The sequence below is a fragment of the Eleutherodactylus coqui genome, chromosome 2 (assembly GCF_035609145.1).
Source record: "Eleutherodactylus coqui strain aEleCoq1 chromosome 2, aEleCoq1.hap1, whole genome shotgun sequence".
NCBI classification, from domain to species: domain Eukaryota; kingdom Metazoa; phylum Chordata; class Amphibia; order Anura; family Eleutherodactylidae; genus Eleutherodactylus; species Eleutherodactylus coqui.
Window position 1 is genome coordinate 331,783,884 of NC_089838.1, and position 26,645 is coordinate 331,810,528.

Consider the following 26,645-nt stretch of genomic DNA (forward strand, 5'->3'; position numbering starts at 1 on the left):
TGTGGGGTCTGTCACTGATGTGTGCTGGGGGCTCCTCATCTGTATGTAAGCGTGTACAGTATGATCTCCGGGGGTCCACTGCAGGGTCTGTCACCGACGTGTCCTGGGGGCTCCTCTTCTGTATGTAAGCATCTACAGTATGAGATGATCTCCGGGAGTCCAGTGTGGGGTCTGTCACTGATGTGTGCTGGGGGCTCCTCATCTGTATGTAACTGTGTACAGTATGATCTCCGGGAGTCCAGTACGGGGTCTGTCACCAACGTGTCCTGGGGACTCCTTGTCTGTATGTAACCGTGTACAGAATGAGATGATCTCCAAGGTACAGTGCAGGGTCTGTCACCGATATGTCCTCATCAATATGTAACTGTGTACAGTATGAGAAGATCTACTGGGAGTATTTCACCGACGTTTCCTGGGGGCTCCTCATCTGTGTGTAACAGTGTACAGTATTAAATGATCTCCGGGGGTCCTGTGTGGGGTCTGTCACTGACATGTCCTGTGGTCTCCTCATTTGTATGTGACATGATTTGCCATCACTTCTTCTTCAGAATCCGGATACAGAAGGTGGAGGAACAACATCTTATAGCCGGACCACCAGTCTGGATCTTACAGGTAAAGTGATAAGTCTTCTGGGGGTCTCGCATTCTGGGGTCTGCTGTGAAATCTGCATTCGGGGGTCGCTGAATAGATCAAACCTCTTTCTAGGAAATGCTACGTGATGAATGTGACCAATTCAGTAAGTAAGGTGTTATAGTCACAAAGGATTTGTAGAAGCAGCTCATGGGGTCGGTGTAGTCCTCCCCTTATTATTATTATGAAAACATTATAAGAACTTGGAGACAATTTGTTACAAATTTGCTACAATTTGTTATTGTGGAGTCTTGTATAACATGCGGAGGCACCTCTAGCCCTTCCTCTGCTTGAGGTGAGTAGCACAAAGGCGCCCCCTACCTCAAAAAACTATTACTTCTCTGATGCCAAAGAAAAAGGTTTATACATATAGTGACAAGTTGGGGATTACTCGCCTCGAGCGCCGTCCACAAGGTCAGGAAGTGGCTCACCTTGCACACAAATATTCTCCAGCAACAGAAGATTTATTTAAATCTAGCTCCTGCCAGTCTTTATTCACAGCATACAGGTAAATTATACATAGTCTAACATAGCTTGGGGTTCACAACCCACAGGCTTCTGTCACTAATCCCTCCTGGGTGTCTGGATGGCGTCTTCTTCCTTTACCCTTCCTTCACCCTTTATAATTGCTACTATGTCTGTGTGTGTGTGTATATATATATATATATATATATATATATATATATATATATATATATATATATATATATATATATATATATATATTATAATTATAAAGGGTGACTCTGTATTAAACATGTTCCCTACCTGAGCGATTGAATCATGCATGTGAAAATTATCTCTAAACTAAAAATACAATTAAAATATATTTTCTAATTTTCAATATTTAATATTATTGTAATCATTTAATAGTAGAATAGTGAATAACATAAAAAAGCACCAAAACAGCTCAGTACATAAATGCAGCGCCAGAACCAGGATCAATAAGAGGATAAACTGTAAAGTCAAGTCAGCCCCTGTTATTTAATTCGACCTGAACAATGCTAATGTCTCGATTAGTGCAACTCGCTGTTGATTGGCGTCCCCTGCACCAGAGTCCCCCTCCCCCCCCAATACATCCTGAATCTTTGCTTTTTCATATCCACAATATATAGACTTAACAGGGCCACACATTGTTTCCCCTAAATACTGCATAACAGTGCAACCAACAGCGCCCTCTCAATGATAAATAATAGAGATGAGCGAGCCCACTCGTCCGAGCTTGATGCTCGTTCGAGCATTAGGGTACTCGAGATGCTCGTTACTCGAGTCGAACACCACGCGGTACTCGAGTCAATTGCATTTCCCTTCCCTACATGTTTAGCGACATTTTCTAGCCAATAGACATGCGGGGAAGGCATTACCACTTCCTGCAGTGATGTGCCAGCCCTCTCCCCCACCCCCCACCCCCAAGAGTATTGAGTGGCTGGCGAGATCAGGTGACCACCGAGTACTTAAAGTGGTCCCACCCGCGGCCCGTCTCATGCGCATGCTGGTAGAGGTTAGGGAAAGTGCTGCTGCTGATATAGGGAAAGTGTTAGAGTAGGATCCTGTCTTCAAGAACGCCGACGGTCCTTCTTAGGGCTACACTTCATAGTGTGCATTACTGTTGTGGCTGGCTGGGAGCAGTAGTGCACCAATTTATTATTATTTTTTTTTTTTAAGCATCTAGGTCTTTGCAGGCCATCTCATGCTATACTGTTCTGTGCAGTGCATTACGCAGAGGTCTCATCGCTAAACAGTATGCAAATATTTCCTGGGCCACTGCAGATCATTTCAGCTACAACGTTCTATATGTGCAGTGCATTTGGCAGAGGTCTCGTCGCTAAACAGTCCGCAAATTTTTCCTGGGCCACTGCAGAACAGCATTTCTGTGATTCTGTTCCATGTGTGCAGTGCATTAGGCAGAGGTCTCATCGCTAAATAGTACACAAATATTTCCTGGGCCACTGCAGAACAGCATTTCACAGATACCATTCTCTGTGTTGGGTGAAGTAGCCGCAGTTATCAGCACAATCCACTGGCTGTATAGCTTTCTGCCCCTGTGCAGAGCGCCTCACAATACCCTTTTTTGGGTGTGGTGAAGTAGCCGCAGTTATTGGCACTATCCACTGGCTTTATAGCTTTTTGCTACTGTGCACAGCATCTCACAATACCCTTTCCTTGGGTTCAGTGAAGTAGCCGCAGGTAGCAGCACTATCCATTGGCTTTATAGCTTTCTTCCACTGTGCAGAGCGTCTCACAATACCCTTTCTTTGGGTGCGGTGAAGTAGCCACAGTTAGCAGCAATATCCACTGGCTTTATAGTTTTCTGCCAGTCAATACAGCCTATCTATTATATACAAGTCTCTGCGAGCGGTAAATGACCCCTAGGTATCAACGCAAGACAGCGGTTTAATATTTTCCAGTCACAACATAGACCCTCCCATATCTACAAGTATCTGTGTGTGGTGAATTAGCCCTGGTTCCCAGTTCTGTACAGTGGGGTAATTTATTTGGAACCTGCTCTATCCTTAATCCGAAATGATGAGGAGTAGGGGTAAGGGTCAAGGACATGGAACGGGTATCAAAATGAGGGTGTGGACACAGGCTAAGGTCATTGGTGGGGTGAATCAGAGCCGGCTGCTGAGGGATTAGGAGAGAGCCAAGTTTCTAGGCTCCCCAACTTCATATTACAATTTGCGGGTCCACGTGGTAGACCTGTATTAAAAGAAGAGCACTGCAAGCAGGTCCTGTCGTGGATCGCAGATAACGCGTCCAGCAATGTAATAATAATATAATAATAATCTTTATTTGTATAGCGCCAACATATTCCGCAGCGCAATGTGTCGAACCTCCAGTCTTCTACGCAGTCCACTACTCCCGGTCAAGGGACTGCACCTCTGAATCCGCTGGCAGCTCCTCCTTCCTCCCAGCTTCCTCACTCCATGAAACTGACATATTCTGAGCAGGCTCCCAGGAACTGTTCTCCGGTCCCTGCCCTGAGTGGGAAAAAACTGTTCTCCTCTCACCTGAGGAATTTGTTATGACCAATGCCCAACATTTGAAAAGTTCCCGGAGTCCGGGTGATGAGGCTGGGGACTTCCAGCAGCTGTCTCAAAAGGTTTTTGTGGATGAGGATGGTGAGACACAGTTGTCTGTCAGTGAGGTAGTAATAAGGGCAGTAAGTCCAAGGGAGAAGCGTATAGAGGATTCGGAGGAAGAGCTGCTGGATGATGAGGTGACTGACCCCACCTGACTTGCTAAGCTTACTGAAGACAGGGCTTCAGAGAGCGAGGCAAGTGCAGCAACAGGACAGGTTGGAAGAGGCAAAAGTACTGGCGGGCAGGGCCCCTATATATCCCTGATGGCACATTGGGTGAACTTGGTGGTGGCTGGGACCGAGTCAGAGCCTGGGACCGCTCACGTGCTACCCACACCCAGAATAGCGTGTCCTACCTCGGTGCTGGTATCTGCAGCATATTATGCCACCTCCTCCAAAGCCCCCCCTCCTCCTCCTCTGCCACCTCCACCTCTCAATTACGAAGTGTGAGCACATCACCAGCAGTCAGTAGCGCGCGGCACGACAGCACAGCGGTGGGCAAGTGTCAGCAAGCTGTGCTGAAACTAATCACCTTAGGTGACAAAAGTCACACGGCCCCGGAGCTGTTAGAGGGTCTGACAGAGCAAACCGACCTCTGACTTTCACTGCTGAGCCTCCAACTGGGCATGGTCATGTGTGACAACGGCCGTAACATGGTGGCGGCTCTGCAGCTTGGCAGTCTCATACGTGCCATGCCTGGCCTACACCTTCAATGTGGTGGTTCAGCGGTTTCTGAAAAACTATCCCCACTTGTCTGACCTGCTCTGCAAGGTGCGCCGCGTTTGTGCACATTTCCGCAAGTTCACCACGGACGCTGCCACCCTTAGGACACTGCAAAGTCAGTTTCAGCTGCCAGAGCACCGACTGCTGTGCGACGTGCCCACGCACTGAAATTCTACGCTGCACATGTTGGCCAGGCTGTACAAACAGTGTTGAGCAATTGTGGAATACCAGTTGCAACCTGGGCGGCTGAGTAGCAGTCAGCCTCTGCAGTTCTTTACAGAGGAGTGGGCATGGATGGCAGACATCTGCCAGGTCCTCAGAAACTTTAAGGAGTCTACCCAAATGGTGAGCGGAGATGTGGCCATAATTAGCGTTACCATCCGGCTGCTTTGCCTGCTGAGAAGTGCGCTGCAAAGCATAAAGGCCGACGCTTTGTGGTTGGAACAGGAGACAGGGGACGACAATATGCCACTTGAACCTCTCGCTAGACGCATTCTGGCCAACATGGATTACTGGGTGTACACAATGCTAGACCCACATTATAAGCTGAACCATTCCACTCTCATTCCCGAAGAGGAAAGTGGTATAAGAGTGATGCAATACCACAGGGCCTTGGTGGAAAAAGGGATGCTAAATTTCCCATCTGACGGTGCTAGCGGCAGAAGGCGCAGTTCTGAGGGCCAACTAGCAGGGGAGGCGTGGGGATCAGGCAGCATGTCCAGCGCAGGCAGGGGAACACTCTCCAAGGCCTTTGCCAGTTTTATGGCTCCCCTGCAAGACTGTGTCACCACTCCCCAGTCAAGACAGAGTCAGAGGGAGCACTGTAAAAAGATGGTGAGGGAGTACATAGCTGACCGTACCACCGTCCTCTGTCAGGCCTCTGCTCCATACAATTGTTGGGTGTCAAAGCTGGGCATGTGGCACAAACTTGCACTGTACGCCCTGGAAGTGCTGGCCTGCCCTGCCGCTAGCATCTTGTCAGTGAGGCGGTTTAGTGCAGCTGGGGGGGGGGGGGTCATCACGGATAAGCGTACCCACCTGTCAACTGCCAGCGCCGACATGTTTACACTCATAAAGATGAACAAAGCCTGGATTTCCCCAGACTTCTCTTCCGCACCAATGGAAAGCAGCGGATCCTCTATCACCCCAAAAAAGGGGAGAAGTAGCTTGGTCTATCCCTCTCGGTTATTACTCCTCCTCCTCCGCCTCCTCAAACAGCATGTCATCACGCTGAACAACCAATTTTTCTGTGGGCCAAAAGGCTCTGTTAAAACCAATGTTTTCGGAGGGCTGCCTCTAGGCTCTGTTACAATATTAAGCAACAACGACCTGTATCTTTAAAATTTTTTTATGGATTTCACCTGCCCTCGGGGTTAAGCAGTTTTTCAGGGGTACACTTGTACTCTTGGTACACCAATTTTTTAGGCACTCGCCTATAATCTTAGCCAACTAATTTTTCCGGGCTTCGCCTATACTCCTGGTAAACAAAATTTTTCAGGTGTTCCCCTATACTCTTAGTACACCAATGTTTGAGGGGTTTGCCTATACTTTTGCTACAGAAATGTTTGAGGGGTTTGCCTTTACTCTTGCTACAGAAATGTTTCCGGTGTCTGCCCATAGTCTTGCTAATGAAAGGCTTGAGAGGTTTCGCCTATACTCTTGCTACAGAAATGTTTCAGGGGTCCGCCTATACACTTGCTACTAAAAGGTTTGAGGAGTTTTGTCTATACTCATGCTACAGAAATGTTTGAGGGGTTCGCCTATACTCTTGCTACAGAAAGGTTTCAAGGGTTCACCTATACTCTTGCTGCAGGAAGGTTTGAGGGGTTCGCCTATACTCATGCTACAGAAATGTTTCTCGGGTCCGCCCATAGTCTGGCTAATGAAAGGCTTGAGGGGTTTCGCCTATACTCCTGCTACAGAAATGTTTCAGGGGTCCGCCTATACTCTTGCTTCAGAAATGTTTTAGGAGTCTGCCTATACACTTGCTACTGAAAGGTTTGAGGAGTTTTGGCTATACTCTTGCTACAGAAAAGTTTCAGGGGTCCGCCCATACCCTTGCTACAGAAATGTTTCCGGCGTCCACCCATACTCTTGCTACTGAAAGGTTTGAGGGGTTCGCCTATACTCTTGCTACAGAAATATTTCAGGGGTCTGCTTATACTCTTGCAACTGAAGGGTTTGAAGGGTTTGCCGATACCCTTGCTACAGAAATGTTGCAGGGGTCCGCCTATACTTTGGGTGCACAAAGGTTTCCCATAGCAATGTTCAGCTGTCTGGCACAAATACACTGAATGACTTGGGCAGAAGTGTGGGCCAAGGCCAAGGTCCTGGGCGGGGTGAAACTCTGCCATGTTTGGGCACTCATTTCTTCATGTGTAATACTCTCTTTGGGTTTCATGGGCTCGTCTATGCTGTGAGTGCACTAAGGTTTCCCAGTGCGGTGTTCAGCTATCTGGAACAAATACACTGATGACTTGGGTAGGCCGCAGAGTGCAGACAGCTTTCCCATCGTGTTGTTCAGCTATCTGACAGTTACACTGAATGAATTGTATGGAGACACATGTATTTCCCATAGCTATGTAACTCACAGCACATTGGCTCAACCAGGTGGAGACTGGGACCGAGCCAGACCCTGTACCTGCTCACATGCTTTCCACACAGAGTATTGCGGGTCCTACCTCGGTCATGGTTTCTCGGGCTTATTATGCCACCTCCTCCTCCTGCTTGGCGTCTGGGGATCTGCGTTGGTTGACATGTATTTGCTCTCGTGTTACCACAGTTATTTAAGACACTGGTTTGGACCAATCAAAAGAAGCATAACTGAATAAATGAGACATTCACAGCAGTACTAGCATCCGAGTCCGCTTTAGGCCCACGATTGCTGAGGGTGTGGGCAGAGGCTGAGGTCCTTGGCGGGGTGAAACTCAGAGTGCCATGTGTGGGCACTCTGATTTCTTCATATTTAATACTGTCTCTGGGTTGCAGGGGCTCACCTATGCTGTGAGTGCAAGATTTCCCATTGCGTTGTTTTAGCTATGTGGCACAAATACACTGAATGACTTGGGTAGGACGCAGAAGGCTTTCTCATTGCAGTGTTCTGCTATCTGACACCTACACAGAATGAAGTGTGTGGGGACACATGGATTTCCCATAGCTATGTTACTCACGGCAGCTTGGGTCACACAAGGTGGAGGCTGGGACCGAGCCTGACCCTGGGCCCACTCACGTGCTTCCCACACAGAGTATTGCTGGTCCTACCTCGGTCATGGTTTCTCGGCCTTATTATGCCACCTCCTCCTCCTGTTTGGGGTCTGGGGACCAGCACTGGGTGACATGTATTATCTCTCGTGCTACAAATTACCACAGTTATCCGAGATACTGGATTGGAGCATTCACAGGAAGCGTTAGTGATTTAATGAGACTTTCGCAAGGTCACTGTATATCTTTGGTGGCTACTTTTGTGACAACTCCTGCTTCAAACCAATCTTTGGTGTTAGTATGCGCTGCTGCATTGTGGAGATGTGTAGAAGTGCTGGCACCTGAGACCCCTTTATGTCCACGTTTGCGGCTCCTGACAATTTTGTGATGGAGGTGGCACGGGATTGGAATGATGATCGTATGTCAATTTATCATGAATTCTCATCAGCATTGTGGGCTATCGCCCGCACTTTCAAAGAAGGTCGATGCCTGGCCCTGCCAACCCTTTGCAGTGTGTGTCTCCGGTTCCTCCTCATCGCAGACACACTTATAAATCGACATGAGTGTGGCGTGGCTATCAAGCGAGCGTGTGGCATGAGGCCAGCTGAACTCCGTGCAGGGAAAATTTTATGTGCGCTGTGCACGCAGGGTGGTGCATGTAACCCAGGAGAAGAGGCAGCGGTGTCACCCGCAGGCAGTGATTGTCCTTGGTTGCAGGTGGTGTGGTGCTTAGCTAACATGTGCCAGCGCATGTTCTTTGCTGATGATGGTCTGTCCCAAGTAAATTGTTAGGGGGGTGACCGCCAGGCTCTTGCCCACAATTTGGCTTCATAGTGCGACCTGGGAGCCTCAGATGCACGCATGCATACTGTCCCTGCCGTTCCCTATCTGTTTCTGTGGTGTTTTCATGACTTTCTGATGTTTTCAGGTGTTTTACACAACCTCCCCCATGCGGAGCATCGGTCAGCTTGAAAAATGCTTGAGTCTCCCATTAACTTCAATGGGGTTTGTTACTCGAAACGAGCTCTCGAGCATTATGAAAAGTTCGACTCGAGTACCGAGCACCCGAGCATTTTGGTGCCCGCTCATCTCTATTCACTAACTTTACCTTTTATTAACTTCCCTTGGTATAAACGTAGTTGAGTAAAACCTGTTTTTCTCTCCAAATAAGTAGATACAGTCTGGTAAACTATGTATCTAATCTTCATCTATGGGATACTAGCTGTAGCTGAGATACACGGTGTAACCAGATATCAGGAACTTGAGCAGTAGTTGGAATTCACCCAATAACCCCCTCCCCGCCCCTAGTCCTCACACTCTCTCTCCCCCTCCCTTTCCCAAACTTGTAAGTGAAAGTAAAGCATACTTCCGGCTTCCTTTTGTTAATGTAAAAGATAGGAGTCAACCAACATTGTTAACATCTAGAGAGACAGCCCCCTCCCCATATAATTCTGTGAAACACTTCTGGACATCCTAATGTCCCTCTTTTCCAGGTCAACATTTATAAAGCTTCCCTTCCTAACTCCTGGGTATCACATCAGATGTTGGATCGTACATCAATAAGTTTACCTTTTGTTCTAATACATTGACTTCACAACTGAGCCTTCCATTAGCTGTAAACTCAAGGAACCTTCTACTTACCAATGCCACCAATGGAAGGGTCCAGTATAAGCCACTCTATAGCTATACATTGGCATATTGTTAGGTCTGGCAGATGTGAGCATCGTTTTCTAAATCTGTGATTGCCTTTTTTTGCAGTACTGCCATGGTTAATTTGATTCTGCCTCTTCCACCCAGCTGCAGATTATTGATCATCTTTTCCAGTTTGGTCCTGAACTTGGTCGCTCCTTAGTTCTGCAGATGGTGTGGTGTTACCCAAGTTCCTGGCTTCCTGGTGATCAGTCCTGACAGGGTCAATCAGCGCCTAGGTTCTTGCGCAGGGATGCTCTTGTCAGGGCGAATACTCTGCCCTGGTCACCCTGTTTTCCAAGTCACACCTTCCAGCGGTGAGCATCCAGATTTACAGAGTCAGCTATCTGCCCTGCTGATCTGTTCCATCTACTGGTAGGGTGACACAGTGGATCCACTAAATCCGTATATCCCTAACACATACATCACCCACAGCGCAATCGTAAATAAAATATATAAATATACCACACGGTATGTCTTATTTTGCAGTGGCCCATTACATAGGACGGCATAGCCGACAATACTTACCTATACAGCGAGGACACTCTTTTGGCCCGCGTCACATGAAAGTTTTTCTATGCCTATATTTGGGATAGAATAGCTTTGTTATGGCCACAGCCTCACTTACCGCTTCCTCCTAATCGTCACTATCATCAATTTCTCCTGCGGCATTTGTGCAGCAGACATGACATTTCCTTGCTGTTGTCAGTGCTGCCCATACAGTGTTCACCTGTGGCCAGTCCATCTCTTAAAGGGTTAGTGTAATGGAAATTATTTGATTGTAAGGTATTATAATAATTAGATTAATTTAAAATGCGCAATGAGAGACACCATTGAAATATACCAGGAGAAGTTACTTCACAAACTAGGGACATATGTCTAGATGAGATAAGAATATCAAGAAGCTTCCACATGTTAGCTGAAGGGGCCCTAGGAATAACAAGATACTAAGGGAGGGGTTGACGCCTCACACTAAGACTAGAGAATAATGTTCATAAACTAGAAATATGTGGATGTGTATATATATGGATATAGATGTGTATATATATATATATATATATATATATATATATATATATATATATATATATGTGTGCATATTAGAGATGAGCGAACACCAAAATGCTCGGGTGCTCGTTATTCGGAACGAACTTCCCGCGATGCTCGAGGGTTCGTTTCGAGTAACGAACCCCATTGAAGTCAATGGGCGACCAGAGCATTTTTGTTTTTCGCCGATGCTCGCTAAGGTTTTCATGTGTGAAAATCTGGGCAATTCAACAAAGTGATGGGAACGACACAGCAACGGATAGGGCAGGCGAGGGGCTACGTGTTGGGCTGCATCTCAAGTTCACAGGTCCCACTATTAAGCCACAATAGCGGCAAGAGTGCCCCCCCCCCACCCAAAAACTTTTACTTCTGAAAAGCCCTCATTAGCATGGCATACCTTTGCTAAGCACCACACTAGCTACAACAAAGCACAATCACTGCCTGGATGACACTCCACTGCCACTTCTACTGGGTTACATGCTGCCCAACCGCACCCCCTCCCCCCCACAGCACACACCAAAGTGTCCCTGCCCAGCCTTCAGCTGCCCTCATGCCACACCACGCTCATGTCTATTTAGAAGTGCGTCTGCCATGAGGAGGAACCGCAGGCACACACTGCAGAGGGTTGGCACGGCTAGGCAGCGACCCTCTTTAAAAGGGGCGGGGCGATAGCCCACAATGCTGTACAGAAGCAATGAGAAATAGAATCCTGTGCCACCGCCATCAGGAGCTGCACACGTGGGCATAGCAATGGGGAACCTATGTGCCACACACTATTCATTCTGTCAAGGTGTCTGCATGCCCCAGTCAGACTGGTAATATGTACCTTAACAGTAACCGCGTTGGTGGTAATGTGGTGGTGACTGCGGACCTAGTAGCGCGGTTTTATTTTGTTGGTTTTCGGAATGTGGCCAGGATTAAGTGGGCCGTGGCGGGGGGATGGTGGGGGGGCTCTCTTGTAGTGTCGGTAAAGGTGAAATTCTTGGACTGCCACCAGACGAACCAATGCAAAGGCATTTGCCAAGAATGTTTTCATTGTTGGAGGAGGAGGGGGATGTTTTTGAGGCACTAAGTGTCCGTGGTTATATGCACCTTAACAGTAACCGCGTTGGTGGTAATGTGGTGGTGACTGCGGACCTAGTAGCACGGTTGTATTTTGTTGGTTTTCGGAATGCGGCCAGGATTAAGTGGGCCGTGGCAGGGGGATGGTGGGGGGGCTCTCTTGTAGTGTCGGTAAAGGTGAAATTCTTGGACTGCCACCAGACGAACCAATGCAAAGGCATTTGCCAAGAATGTTTTCCCTGTTGGAGGAGGAGGGGGATGTTTTTGAGGCACTACGTGTCCTCTCCACGTGTCCGTGGTTATATGCACCTTAACAGTAACCGCGTTGGTGGGAAATGGCCTCGCCGCCATCATGTCTTTGGGAAGCCTCTGTTTCCACACCCCAGAGACATACCATTAGCAGCGGTATAGGCAGAGCCCATAATTCGTAACATTTCAGCCGTAGCATTAGGACAGGCCCCACTAACCTATCACTAGCAGCATTATAGGAGGAGCGCAGTCTTCGTTCCATGTCAGCAATAGTAGCACTCAAGACAGGCCCCAGTAACAATTCCGAAGCAGCAGTATAGCGGGAGCGCAGTCTTCGTTCCATGTCAGCAATAGTAGCACTCAAGACAGGCCCCAGTAACAATTCCGAAGCAGCAGTATAGCGGGAGCGCAGTCTTCGTTCCATGTCAGCAATAGTAGCACTCAAGACAGGCCCCAGTAACAATTCCGAAGCAGCAGTATAGCGGGAGCGCAGTCTTCGTTCCATGTCAGCAATAGTAGCACTCAAGACAGGCCCCAGTAACAATTCCGAAGCAGCAGTATAGTGGGAGCGCAGTCTTAGTTCCATTTCAGTAGCCTTAGTATAGCCAAGGCCCAAGTTATATTTATGTAGCTAAAGTGTAGGCCAACCCCACACACACTTCTGTACCATGAGTGCAGGCGAAGAACATACAAATTGCTATGATTACACTGTAGGTGAGGGCCCCCAAAAATTGGTGTACCAACAGTACTAATGTACCTCAGTAAACATTGGCCATGGCCAACCAAGATGGCAGGTGAAACCCATTAATCGCTTTGGTTAATGTGGCTTAAGTGGTAACTAGGCCTGGAGGCAGCCCAGTTTAACGAAAAATTGGTTCAAGTTAAAGTTTCAACGCTTTTAAGAGCATTGAAACATATAAAAATTGTTTCGAAAAATTAGATGAGTGAGCCTTGTGGCCCTAAGAAAAATTGCCCGTTCAGCGTGATTACGTGAGGTTTCAGGAGGAGGAGCAGGAGGAGGAGGAGGGATATTAGACACAGATTGATGAAGCAGAAATGTCCCCGTTTTGGATGGTGAGAGAGAACGTAGCTTCCATCCGCGGGTGCAGCTTACGTATTGCTTACGTATCGCTGCTGTCCGCTGGTGGAGAAGAGAAGTCTGGGGAAATCCAGGCTTTGTTCATCTTGATGAGTGTTAGCCTGTCGGCACTGTCGGTTGACAGGCGGGCACGCTTATCTGTGATGATTCCCCCAGCCGCACTAAACACCCTCTCCGACAAGACGCTAGCCGCAGGACAAGCAAGCACCTCCAGGGCATACAGGCTAGTTCAGGCCACGTGTCCAGCTTCGACACCCAGTAGTTGTAGGTGGCAGAGGCGTCACGGAGGACGGTCGTGCGATCGGCTACGTACTCCCTCACCATCCTTTTACAGTGCTCCCGCCGACTCAGCCTTGACTGGGGAGCGGTGACACAGTCTTGGTGGGGAGCCATAAAGCTGTCCAGGCCCTTAAAGACTGTTGCACTGCCTGGGATGTACATGCTGCTCGATCTCCGCACCTCCCCTGCTACCTTGCCCTCGGTACTGCGCCTTCTGCCACTAGCACTGTTGGCTGGGAATTTTACCATCAGCTTGTCCGCAAGGGTCCTGTGGTATAGCAACACTCTCGAACCCCTTTCCTCTTCGGGAATGAGAGTGGGCAGGTTCTCCTTATAGCGTGGGTCGAGCAGTGTGTACACCCAGTAATCCGTTGTGGCCAGAATGTGTGCAACGCGAGGGTCACGAGAAAGGCATCCTAACATGAAGTCAGCTATGTGTGCCAGGGTACCTGTACACAACACATGGCTGTCTTCACTAGGAAGATCACTGCCAGGATCCTCCTCCTACTCCTCCTCCTCAGGCCATACACGCTGAAAGGATGACAGGCAATCAGCCGGTGTACCGTCAGCAGCGGGCCAAGCTGTCTCTTCCCTCTCCTCCTCATCCTCCTCATGCTCCTCCTCCTCCTCCTGTACGCGCTGAGAAATAGACAGGATGGTGCCCTGACTATCCAGCGGCATACTGTCTTCCACCGCCCCCGTTTCCGAGCGCAAAGCAGCTGCCTTTATGGTTTGCAGGGAATTTCTCAAGATGCATAGCAGAGGAATGGTGACGCTAATGATTGTAGCATCGCCGCTCACCACCTGGGTAGACTCCTCAAAATTACCAAGGACATGGCAGATGTCTGCCAACCAGGCCCACTCTTGTGAAAGGAATTGAGGAGGCTGACTCCCACTGCGCCGCCCATGTTGGAGTTGGTATTCCACTATAGCTCTACGCTGTTCATAGAGCCTGGCCAACATGTGGAGCGTAGAGTTCCACCGTGTGGGCACGTCGCACAGCAGTCGGTGCACTGGCAGCTTAAAGTGATGTTGCAGGGTGCGCAGGGTGGCAGCGTCCGTGTGGGACTTGTGGAAATGTGCGCAGAGCCGGCGCGCCTTTACGAGCAGGTCTGACAAGCGTGGGTAGCTTTTCAGAAAGCGCTGAACCACCAAATTAAAGACGTGGGCCAGGCATGGCACGTGCGTGAGGCTGCCGAGCTGCAGAGCCGCCACCAGGTTACGGCCGTTGTCACACACGACCATGCCCGGTTGGAGGCTCAGCGGCGCAAGCCAGCGGTCGGTCTGCTGTGTCAGACCCTGCAGCAGTTCGTGGGCCGTGTGCCTCTTATCGCCTAAGCTGAGTAGTTTCAGCACGGCCTGCTGACGCTTGCCCACCGCTGTGCTGCCACACCGCGCGACACCGACTGCTGGCGACATGCTGCTGCTAACACATCTTGATTGCGAGACAGAGGAGGAGGAGGAGGGTGCTTTAGTGGAGGAAGCATACACCTCCGCAGATACCACCACCGAGCTGGGGCCTGCAATTCTGGGGGTGGGGAGGACGTGAGCGGTCCCAGGCTCTGACTCTGTCCCAGCCTCCACTAAATTCACCCAATGTGCCGTCAGGGAGATGTAGTGGCCCTGCCCGCCTGTGCTTGTCCACGTGTCCGTAGTTAAGTGGACCGTGGCAGTAACCGCGTTGGTGAGGGCGCGTACAATGTTGCGGGAGACGTGGTCGTGCAGGGCTGGGACGGCACATCGGGAAAAGTAGTGGCGACTGGGAACTGAGTAGCGCGGGGCCGCCGCCTCCATGATACTTTTGAAGGACTCCGTTTCCACAACCCTATACGGCAGCATCTCAAGGCTGATGAATTTTGCTATGCGGACGGTTAACGTTTGAGCGTGCGGGTGCGTGGCGGCGTACTTGCGCTTGCGCTCCAACAGTTGCGCAAGCGACGGCTGGACGGTGCGCTGAACTACACTGCTGGATGGGGCCGAGGACAGCGGAGATGAGGGTGTGGGTGCAGGCCATGAGGCGGTAGTGCATGTGTCCTGAGAGGGGGGTTGCATCTCAGTGGCAGGTTGGGGCACAGGGGGAGAGGCAGGGGTGCAAACCGGAGGCGCTGAACGGCCTTCGTCGCACCTTGTGGGGTGCTTGGCCATCATATGTCTGCGCATGGTGGTGGTGGTGAGGCTGTTGGTGTTGGCTCCCCGGCTGAGCTTTGCGCGACAAAGGTTGCACACCACTGTTCGTCGGTCGTCAGGCGTCTCTGTGAAAAACTGCCAGACCTTAGAGCACCTTGGCCTCTGCAGGGTGGCATGGCGCGAGGGTGCGCTTTGGGAAACAGTTGGTGGATTATTCGGTCTGGCCCTGCCTCTACCCCTGGCCACCGCACTGCCTCTTGCAACCTGCCCTGCTGCTGCCCGTGCCTCCCCCTCTGAAGACCTGTCCTGTGTAGGCGTTGCACACCAGGTGGGGTCAGTCACCTCATCGTCCTGCTGCTCTTCCTCCGAATCCTCTGTGCGCTGCTCCCTCGGACTTACTGCCCTTACTACTACCTCACTGCAAGACAACTGTGTCTCATCGTCATCGTCCTCCTCACACACAGAAAGTTCTTGAGACAGTTGGCGGAAGTCCCCAGCCTCTTCCCCCGGACCCCGGGAACTTTCGAATGGTTGGGCATCAGTGACGATAAACTCCTCTGGTGGGAGAGGAACCACTCCTGCCCAATCTAAGCAGGGGCCCGAGAACAGTTCCTGGGAGTGTTCCCGCTCCTGAGCAGGTGTCATTGTAGTGGAGTGAGGAGGCTGGGAGGAAGGAGGAGCAGCAGACAGAGGATTCGGATTTGCAGCAGTGGACGGCGCAGAACTGCGGGTGGACGATAGGTTGCTCGAAGCACTTTCTGCCATCCAGGACAGGACCTGCTCACACTGCTCATTTAGTAATAACCGTCTCCCGCGTGGACCCATTAATTGGGCGATGAATGTGGGGACGCCAGAAACGTGCCTCTCTCCTAATCGCGCAGCAGTCGGCTGCGACACACCTGGATCAGGAGCTCGGCCTGTGCCCACACCCTGACTTGGCCCTCCACGTCCTCGGCCGCGTCCACGTCCTCTAGGCCTACCCCTACCCCTCAGCATGCTGTATTACCAGTGATTTGATTTCACAGGCAGGAAATAAATTGGCGCAAGACTGCAGGCCAAATATAATTTTTTCCCTTTTTTGAAAACGAAAGGCCCCACTGCCTCTTGTGAATGAATAATCTAAGTTTAATAACTGTGCTGTGTCCCTGCTAATGTGTCACAGAACTTGAGGGTAGCAGAGTTATTAACTCTGGCAGAGCAGGTATTTTTTTCCCAATTAAGGAAAGCAAATGGCGAAGCCAGCAGTAAACCGTAGCTGGGTGCGTCTGGTTTTTTAACGTTGTACACGCAGCTCACACGTGTCCACAGCCCTTAGGACGGACAGAGGCAGGACAAATAGATTTTGTTTCCCTTTTTTTACACCAAAAGGACCCACTGCGTATATTCTATGAATAATAACTGTGTTGTGGCCCTGCCTATACAATTCTTTCCCTGCAGTATCAATGGAGGGTGCAATGCTCTGCAGAGGCGATTTTGAGAAAAAAAAAATATGCAGCACAGCTAACAGCAGCCTGGACAGTACTGCACACGGTTAAATATGGCCCTAGAAAGGACCGTTGAGGTTCTTGAAGGCTACACTCACTCCTAACACTCTCCCTGCCTATGCAACACTTCTGTCCCTAATGCCGGGTGCAACGCTCTGCAGAGGCGATTTTGAGAAAAAAAAAAAAAAGGCACTGCTAACAGCAGCCAACACACAGCTATCAGTGGCCCTAATATGGACCTTTGGGGGGTCTTGAAGCCTACACTAACTGCTATTTCTCTCCCTACAGCAGCTCCGGCACCAGCAGCACTGTCCCTCATCTAACTCACAAGGCATCTGAGGCGAGCCGCGGGAGGGACCGACTTTTATGTTCGGGTGACACCTGATCTTCCCAGCCACTCACAGCAGGGGGGTGGTATAGGGCTTGAACGACGCAGGGGGAAGTTGTAATGCCTTCCCTGTCTTTCAATTGGCCAGAAAAGCGCGCTAACGTCTCAGGGAAGGAAGTGAAAGTAACCCGAATACCGCATGGTGTTCGTTACGAATAACGAACATCCCGGACACCCTAATATCCGCACGGATATCAAGTTCGGACGAACACGTTCGCTCATCTCTAGTGCATATGTATGTGTATGTATATATGAAGGTGCACATGTATGTATGTGTGCCTATATGTATGTAAATGTGGGTATATAAGTAATATTTAATATTACGCCACAGAGTCATGAAAAGGACTACACAAAATGGCCGACCACATGCTTTGCTAAAGTACAGGGAATACATGTGTGTTGATAAGATAAGAACTTCGAGCTACTTGGGCCCCTCAGCACTCCATCAAGAGGTTATTAACTGCTGACTTGGAAGATTCTGGAAGGTATGCAAATGAAGGGTTAAGTTGACCTATGACAAATGTTGGATTGGAAACTAACCAATAAACTGCATAGTTAATTGTCCAATGATGCTGCGACACCCCATTGTAAGGGGACTATAAATAAAGATGCCCGACATCGATTTGTTGGGAATTCTTTGATGAATCCATAACTGTGTGGGCTCTGTCATTTAATTCCTCCGTCATATGACGTACTGAACTCTAGGTGTGAGCAGCCCTACTGCACGGGTCACCTAGACTTCGGTCGCAGGGTACAGTCTGCTGTCCCTCATCAGGCTATCGCCGTAGCATGGGTCATATGACGTCATTCACAAGGTACACTCCGCTTTCCCTAGACGGCCATATATTTTTGCTGCGACAGTTAGCATGTGCAGCCAGCTTTCATGACTAATCCAGACCTTCCCTGGGTTATTTTAGGTCCCCTCGCCCAGCAGGAGTCTGCTGATCAATATGCTCCATAAGGTTTTTGCACAGCTGCTGTATTTTCACGTTTTGACCCATAACTACCACCCAGCTTCCCCTTCTTCTCCTGTCCTGACCTCGGCTAGTGCCTTTTTCATGGATGTTGCCATGAAACACTTGTTATAGGATACAAGGCCGACCACAGAGCTTCAGAAATGGAAATTATTATTTTAACTGACAAACTGAAAAGGAAGAAAATACTGTAATATAGAAACAACTTCAAGCATAAATGAGCAATTAGGGCACCATAAATAATTCCTAACTAGCATCTAGCTGAGTCTAATAACAGGAGTATTATGTGTATAGGTACAATGTCAGTGCCTCCTGCTTAGTATCAGAGAAGCATACAGTTAACCCCTTCCTACCACCTTTGTGACTGCGGCTGGCGGTTTGCTGCCCCCTGACTACTTGTGTTTGCTGCACCTGCTGCCGGTGTGGGCCACCTACAACATGCAGCCACTTTGTGATTTTTTTTTTTCCAGGGCTACTTTGGGTCCCTATCTGCTCCTGCCCATAGGCACTGCCCTCAGTAGTTCAAAATCATAATGGCACACCCACTGCATGGCAAACGTTAATTTGAATCATCTGTTGGAGCTTTGAAAAACCTAAGATTATGAAGTGGGAATACGCCTTTAACACGTTGGTGACATCAGGCATATATGTAGAGCAGATATGCATGGGATTTGTATAGAGGGACCCAGGACTTACTGACGTTTCCTTCCTTTAAGAATACTTGTAGCAAACCCGATAAATAGAGAATAATCACTTCTACTAGTAAACGTTAATATTCTTACAGGGAAGAATAAAGTGAACTCAGAGGGAAGTCCGAGAGCCCCAACGATATGATATAAGGATGGGGCTGACATTACAGGAGGTCCTGGTGAGGGCGCTGAAGAAGCTGGAGGAGTCAAGCTTACAGAAATTCATAGAGAAACTGAGGGTCTTGGAAGTAAGAGAACAATATACAAAGATCCCCAAGGATGAGCTGACGGGGAAAGACCCAGAACACATTGCTGGTCTGATCAGTACATACTACAGAGATGTCTATGGGGCTGAGGTGACCCTGGATATCCTAGAGGACATAAATGAGAAGAAAGTCCGGGAGGAGCTCCAGCAAGACCTGATGGAAGGTAAGATGTGATCATCTGCATCTGATACTTGTATTATGGATAAAGGTTATCACAATACAGGTGCTCCCTGACTTGCGAACAGGTTCCGTTCCAGGAGCTCGTTCGCAAGTCGATTTGTTCGCAAGTCGAACAAATGGTAGTATGGAGCGGGATCGCGGGTGGATCCCGCTCCATACGACGTTGGGTGCAGGCTGTTCTTACAGCGGGCACCTGGCGGCAGCAGTTCCGACGAGCCGCGCCGCTCGTCTGAACTGTTAACACTGTTGCGGCAAAAATATATATAGCCGTCTAGGGAAAGCGGAGTGTACCTTGTGAATGACGTTATATGACCCATGCTACGGCGGTAGCCTGATGAGGGACTGTATAGCACTCAAAATAAGCAGAACTAATACATATATTCTCAATATATATCATACACAGCCTGAGCTGAACATTTTCTATGTATGTTATAATTATTTAGTACTCATGTTCACAATTACAAACATCAGCTAAAACTAAGTGTCTATATTGTAATGCTGACATTGTGTTCTTACCAAACCGTCACTTCCCAGCAGTGGCCACCTACTGGTTGTGAGAGAGGCAGAAAACAAAATATATATAAACCATGTACAAATACTATAGAGATATGCAGTTATTAAATGTAAAGGGAAATTCTATCAACAGCTCAGATAACAACAAAACATATAATACTGCATTCTGAACACATTATGTGAGGGGGCAGCGGTTGGTGGTCTCCGTATGCAGATGTCTCCCCAGTACAGCAGCGTAACCAGTCAGTAATATTAACCTGTTATGCTGGACCGTAAGCTGTCTATACAGCGTCCCATACCTCCGCCCAATCTCTCTCAGCTGTGTTATAGTCTTTCTCTTTTCCTGGATGTCTAGTGTCTGAGCATAAAGTTGCTTGCGCAGATTGTCATTGTCAATGTAAACTTGTATAAACTCTGTACACTGTCCCAGTCCAGTAATTGTCTGCGTATGTGAAGATGTTCCGTCATCTGTCACTACTGTGTCTGTATAGTCTAAGTTATCGACACTCTTATAAGTCAATCTATTGCAATCAGCGCATCTGACGGGGGTGCTTATTGTCTCCTGGATTATCTGCCTAGTGGGCGTTTGAACACATACTTCCCCTTCCCCCTCATTTCCCAGTGAGCCTTCCATGATCCACCTGGTAATTACTAAGCCTCAGGTGTATCCTGCAAAATCATGTACAAATGTCATCACATAGGTGGATGCTCCCCCCCCCTTTGTCTATGCACAGCCGTCTGGGGCTGATACCACCCCAGTGCCGTCACGACGGGTCACTAGGCGAAAAAATCCACCTCCGTCTTGTACCCTATGGGGCTGATACCACCCCAAAGTGACCAAGATGGGTGATGATATAAAGCTTATTGATAATACTCATGGCTTTATTACAATGGCTCACTGCATCGTCCTACCCAGGTTGCGCATACCCAGGTCACGGTGGTGAATAAGCTGAATCTCACCTACCTCGGGACAAAAAGAACTTATCACTCAGAGAAACAACAACATCTTAGCCATCCGGCATCTATACAATGGCATCCATACCATACATGTATATACTTACGGGAAATGGGGGCAACTCAACTGCTACTGCTGTTAATACATCAGTGACTTAAGGGCAATACAGTACATTGGGTCATTGTCCAATTCACGTCTCTGACAGTGACATTGGATTAAACATATACACTTATAATGCTGGGGAATTTGTCAGCGGCTGAAGACCTACAGGCACCTCACAGCAATCTATCAAATGTGTGTTGTTAACAAAAATCATAAAACCCCACTAGGAATGCAATTAATTTAATTAATTAATTAATTAATTAATTAAGTAATAATGTAAAATATATATATATAATTCTACCCAAGTTGCGGTGACAGCCATAAACTCTTATCTATACATATTCTGTTTCTAAGAAGTCAATTGGCAGTCTGCCAAAATTAGTGTAATCTGCTGCAGACGGGTTGCGGTAAATTAACTCATTGCAACTGACAAGAACGCGCTCATCAACAGTTAACTCATTGCAACTGACAAGAACGCGCTCATCAACAGTAAGTTATTTGAATAACAGCGTCTTTAAACTAATTTAACTGCACTGTATCGTAAGTTGTGTCACATATAACGGTCAAGTCAGTCTTGTCATCTGGGTCATTATATAGCGTGCACGTGACATGTACACATATATCTGCAGGCTGTTCCCTTCTGTATTGTCAGTCTGTGTAATGCTTAAAAGGTCTTATTCCCTCAGTCAAGGGAGTCTCTGTACACACAAAACTTTGTCATCACATATAGAATAGTCATTAACACATTTAGACATACCATAAAAGTGTCAGTCTAAGACCTTGCAGCCAGCGACAGTCAATACAGGAAAAGTTACACAAAGAAATGTGGCAGACTCAGGAGGCGCACAGAGGAGGGAACAGATAAGCACATTTAAAGCAGCAACATTCACTAGTACACTAAACAGCGCATCACGTCACACACCAAACCACAGACCAGGGAGCAGAGCTCAGGAGACAGGCAGTAACACAATGGGTTACTTACCGCGGTCTCTCTGTGTCCTGGTCTCCACCTCCGGAACGTCCGTGGCTAGGGGCGTTGTTGTGAGGCCCGCTTCATTCTCCACAAAAAATGTCGCGGCAAAAATATATGGCCGTCTAGGGGAAGCGGAGTGTACCTCGTGAATGACGTCATATGACCCATGCTACGGCGATAGCCTGATGAGGGACAGCAGAGTGTACCCTGCGACCGAAGTCTAGGTGACCCGTGCAGTAGGGCTGCCACACCTAGAGTTCAGTACGTCATATGATGGAGGAATTAAATGACAGAGCCCACACAGTTATGGATTCATCAAAGAATTCCCAACAAATCGATGTCGGGCATCTTTATTTATAGCCCCCAACATAGGGGGGTCGCATTAACTATGTCCATTTATTGCCTAGTTTCTCATCCCACCCAGAAACTCCCAAGTCAGTATTGAGTAACATGTTCACAGAGTGCCGAGGGGCCCCTGTGGCTCAAAATCCTTATCTTATCAATACATATGTATTCCTTGTACTTTAGCTAAGCATGTGGTCGGCCATTTTGTGTAGTCCTTTTCATATGACTCTGTGGCGTAATATTAAATATTACTTATATACCCACATTTACATACATATAGGCACACATACATACATGTGCACCTTCATATATACATACACATACATACATTTGTACCTTCATATATACATACACATACACATATATATATATATACATACATGTATATCCATATATATACACATCCACATATTTCTAGTTTATGTACATTATTCTTTTATTCCTAGTGTGAGGAGTCAACCCCTCCCTTAGTATCTTGATATTCCTAGGGCCCCTTCAGCTAACATGTGGAAGCTTCTTGATATTCTTATCTCATCTAGACATATGTCCCTAGTTTGTGAAGTAACTTCTGGTATATTTCAATGGTGTCTCTCATTGCACATTTTTAAATTCATATAATTATTATAATACCTTACAATCAAATAATTTCCATTACATCACTTTAAATACCACTCTGACAGCGGTATTTAAAGTGTTAACAGTTCTGGCGAGCGGCGCGGCTCGTCGGAACTGCTGCCGCCGGGTGCCCGCTGTAAGAAACAGCCTGCACCCGACGTTCAGGGGGCCCGTACAGCGTCCCACAATGAGATCGCGGGACGCTGTGTGGTTGCTAGGCAGCCAGGGACCTCCTGAAAGGCCCCAGGGCTGCCTATGCAGAGTGCCCATCAAGCGCACGGCTTGATAGGCGCTCTGCATAGACAGCCCTAGGACCTTTCAGGAGGTCCCCGGCTGCCTAGCAGCCGCGATTTGACCGGACAGGCTTCTATCAGGCTTGATAGAAGCTTGTCCGGTCCCAGCACAGTATGATGTAATGCCATAGCATTCGTAACTCGAATGTTCGCAAGTCGGGGACTATCTGTACACAGTAATCACAGGTCACAAGGAAGGTCAAGCCTAGACTCAGTACAGATCCAGCACAAACTCCTGGATGACACAGCGCAGCATGCTGCACTAAGTGACATTCCGGAGGTCCAATGGACCTCATTAGAGTCAATTGTGCCCATTAGGTGTCCTTTGGATCCAGCATGTGCCAGATCTGGTGCTTCAAGTATTTTCCTTGTTCAACTGCTATAACTGAGCCAAACAATGGAAATTATATGCCAAAGCAGCAAAGGAGATGTGAACATGGCCTAAGAATGACTATATGTAAGGAGTATGAATCACTTTGTCTCTTGGTTTATCCTATACACTGAGGACCTCATGGTGACCCACAGAAAATGTGAGAGTTCTAGAGCAGAAATGTCACTAATCACAGGAGAAGAGACAAAAGTCCACCAAAGTAAGCAGCTGACAGCATATTATATCCACAACACATTTTACCCCCGATTTGTAAAGCTCTGCTGAATATGTTGGCGCTATATAAATATAGATTAGAATAACAGCTATATACCTACAGTATGTGAAGAAGAGCTGAGTCACTTCTGCACGCTTTCTCTCTAACAACTGTCTTGACCCCCTCCAGTCTGGTCTTCACTCTCTACACTCAACCGAAATTGCCTTAACAAAAGTATCAAATGATCTGATACTAATCCTCCTTGACCTCTATGCTGCATTTGACACTGTCGACCATGACCTCCTTCTCACTGGTTCTCCTCCTATCTCTCTGATCGCTCTTTCAGCATCTCCTTTGCTGGCTCTTTCTCCACTCCACTTTATCTCACTGTCGTGGCCCCCCTTCCCAGGGCTCGGTCCTTGGTCTCCTTCTCTTTTCTATCTATACAGCCCCAATTGGACAGACCATCCACAATTCGGCCTCCAATACCATCTCTACGCTGATGACACCAAACTATATACCTCTTTCTGTGACATCCCTGGTGTATTCCTCCAAAATATCATTGATTGTCTGTCCGCTGTCTCTAAAACTATGTCCTCCCTTTTTCTCAAACTTAACCCCTCTAAAACTGACACTCGTCTTTCTGTCTTCCAACCGATCTCCTCTCAAAAATCTCCATTCCAGTGTCTGGCACCACCATAACTCCCAGTCAGCACGCCCTCTGCCTTGGGGTCACACTGGACTCTGACCTCTCCTTTACCCTCCACATCCAATCTCTGGCCCGACCATGCAACCTGCACCTCAGAAATATTGCTAAAATCCATCCGTTCCTCACCACATACACACTAAAGATGCTCGTTGTCACCCTCATCCACTCCCGAGTTGACTACTGCAACTCGCTGCTCATTGGCCTCCCTGCACCAGACTCACTCCACTCCAATCCATACTAAATGCGGCAGCTAGGCTCATTTTTCTATCCAGTCATTTCTCAGATGCCTCTGCACTATGCCAGTTACTACATTGGCTGCCCATCCACTGCAGAACTCAATTTAAACTCCTCACCCACAAAGCTCTCCATGGCACTGCGCCACCATACATAATTTCCCTCATGTCCGTACAGAACCCAGCCCACACACTCTGATCCGCTAACAGACTCAGACTGTTAGTAAACCTCACATGCTCGCCTTCACGACTTCATCAGAGCAGCACCCATCCTCTGGAACGCTCTACCCCAAGGCATCTGGACAATTACCGATGCACAAAATTTCAGGCTCACCTTAAAAAACGCACCTCTTCAGGGAGGCACACCAAATTTCCTGATCTAGTCCCCCTGACCCTCCCTATGGCTCCCCACACCTTCCACCCTCCTTATTGCATATTACCTCTACCCCTGCACCTCCTTACTGCCTCCACTTTGTTTGCTTCCTAATAACTGATTTCCATACGTAATTCCCTACCGCTTGTGCTCCACATGCCTCGAAAGAATCGCAGGGGCAGAATTTGTCTCAATAATCAAATCGAAACCCTTCACAGTATAAGACAACTAAAATATAACTTTTATTTAAGAATATTTATAAAACAATTAGGGCTAAGACAAACCAGACATACATAGAGACAGAGAACAGAGATGGTCAGCGTGGGTAGATAAAAAGGTAGTAGTACCCAAACTAAACTTGTAGATACTTGAGACTAGGTGGTCGCTAGTATGATGCGAGATGATCTTAGATTGTGACAGTAACAATCATTGATACGTAAGCTACACATACATGTGGAGTATAGATTACTTAAGATAGTGTCACAGGATAAATTCATTCAGTAGTCAACAGAGCTCAAGCTCCAAAATTAGAGGTATGTGGTTTATGTGGCTAGGTGCGATACCAAGCAACAATTCATAAGCCACTCACCACATAGGTAAAATTACCCTCAAAGAGCGTGGTGTTGACAATAATTCAAATGACAGCAGAGGCTGACTAAATTCAACAGTCAGCAGCGCTGGACTTCAGTATTGAAGATGTAAAAAGAAAAATCCAAGGATCTCATATATTTAAGAAGCGACCCACACCAATATCTAGATGATAAGAGTAACGCCAAAAGTAGATGAAGATCTCAAATTTTAGGTATTTTTTCAAGGACCCGTCTAACTGGGGAGGTAATGGTGTCTCCTCAGTTTTCTGGGGGTATCATAACCTCATAACCACTTGAGAAGGAGAGTAGTCCTCTCAGATGGATTAATTAACGCTCAACGCGTTTCCCTACCAGGGTAGATAGTAGTTCATCAGGAGCGGTTAAATGAGTTTTTAGTCAGAGTTGACAGTATCATCAAAGATATTTTGCCATACTGATATCTTTTGGCAAAAAGAGAGAATATAGTCTCAAAAAGTGCCACAGTGGTAATCTGAGACACAACAGAGTTAGGTAGCCTCTGTCAGCTATCGTTGGTGTGATAGTATAAAAGAGCTCACAGGTAGAATGTAGAACACAGGTTCAGAAAGGATAATATAACCTTAGTATATATTGTCCATGGACTAGTGAGAGATAGTAGATGACAGAATGAATGAAAATTGGCATCAGGGATATCAATTGAGATGATAATTGATTCCCAAGCTCTATGTAGAGGTAGAGTAGTTTTCAGATCAAGACCTATCACTGCCTAGATAAATTAAGTGACAGTCATCCTCTAAAGGGAATAAATCCCAGCCATTGTTAGAGCAACTAGATCCCATTCATTCAAAGTTAGTCAAACATGAACAGCATAATAGCGGGCGCAGAACGATATCTTTGCTACCCAGCTAGGAGAGCTAACTATCACACAACAGAGTTAGGTAGCCTCTGTCAGCTATCGTTGGTGTGATAGTATAAAAGAGCTCTCAGGTAGAATGTGGAACACAGGTTCAGAAAGGATAATATAACCTTAGTGTATATTGTCCATGGACTAGTGAGAGATAGTAGATGACAGAATGAATGAAAATTGGCATCAGGGATACCAATTGAGATGATAATTGATTCCCAAGCTCTATGTAGAGGTAGAGTAGTTTACAAAAAAATGTTACAAAAAGCCCTTGATCTGAAGGTTATTGATCACACTGAATACCAATT

At 47.6% G+C, this 26,645-nt stretch overlaps 2 protein-coding genes across 12 annotated transcripts in view; one reads left to right on the plus strand and one right to left on the minus strand.

Moving 5' to 3' along the window:
- Positions 1-9,894, minus strand: part of LOC136613053 (NACHT, LRR and PYD domains-containing protein 1b allele 2-like) — a 517,886-nt gene extending 507,992 nt beyond the window's left edge. Inside the window, exon 1 of the mRNA XM_066593875.1 lies at positions 9,854-9,894. The gene's annotated coding sequence lies outside the window, so the exon portion shown is untranslated. The remainder of the gene's footprint in view (positions 1-9,853) is intronic.
- The window catches only part of LOC136613050 (uncharacterized), a 185,437-nt gene that overhangs the window by 2,179 nt on the left and 156,613 nt on the right, over positions 1-26,645 (plus strand). For 10 of the 11 annotated variants that reach the window (XM_066593869.1, XM_066593861.1, XM_066593867.1 and 7 more), the window contains exons 2-3: positions 549-612; positions 18,819-19,152. In XM_066593869.1, coding sequence (XP_066449966.1) covers positions 18,876-19,152 — 277 coding nt within the window. In that variant the 5' untranslated portion in view covers positions 549-612; positions 18,819-18,875. Of the gene's footprint in view, positions 1-548; positions 613-18,818; positions 19,153-21,160; positions 21,229-26,645 lie in introns of those variants that run through there. The other variant, XM_066593865.1, reaches the window with a different exon arrangement.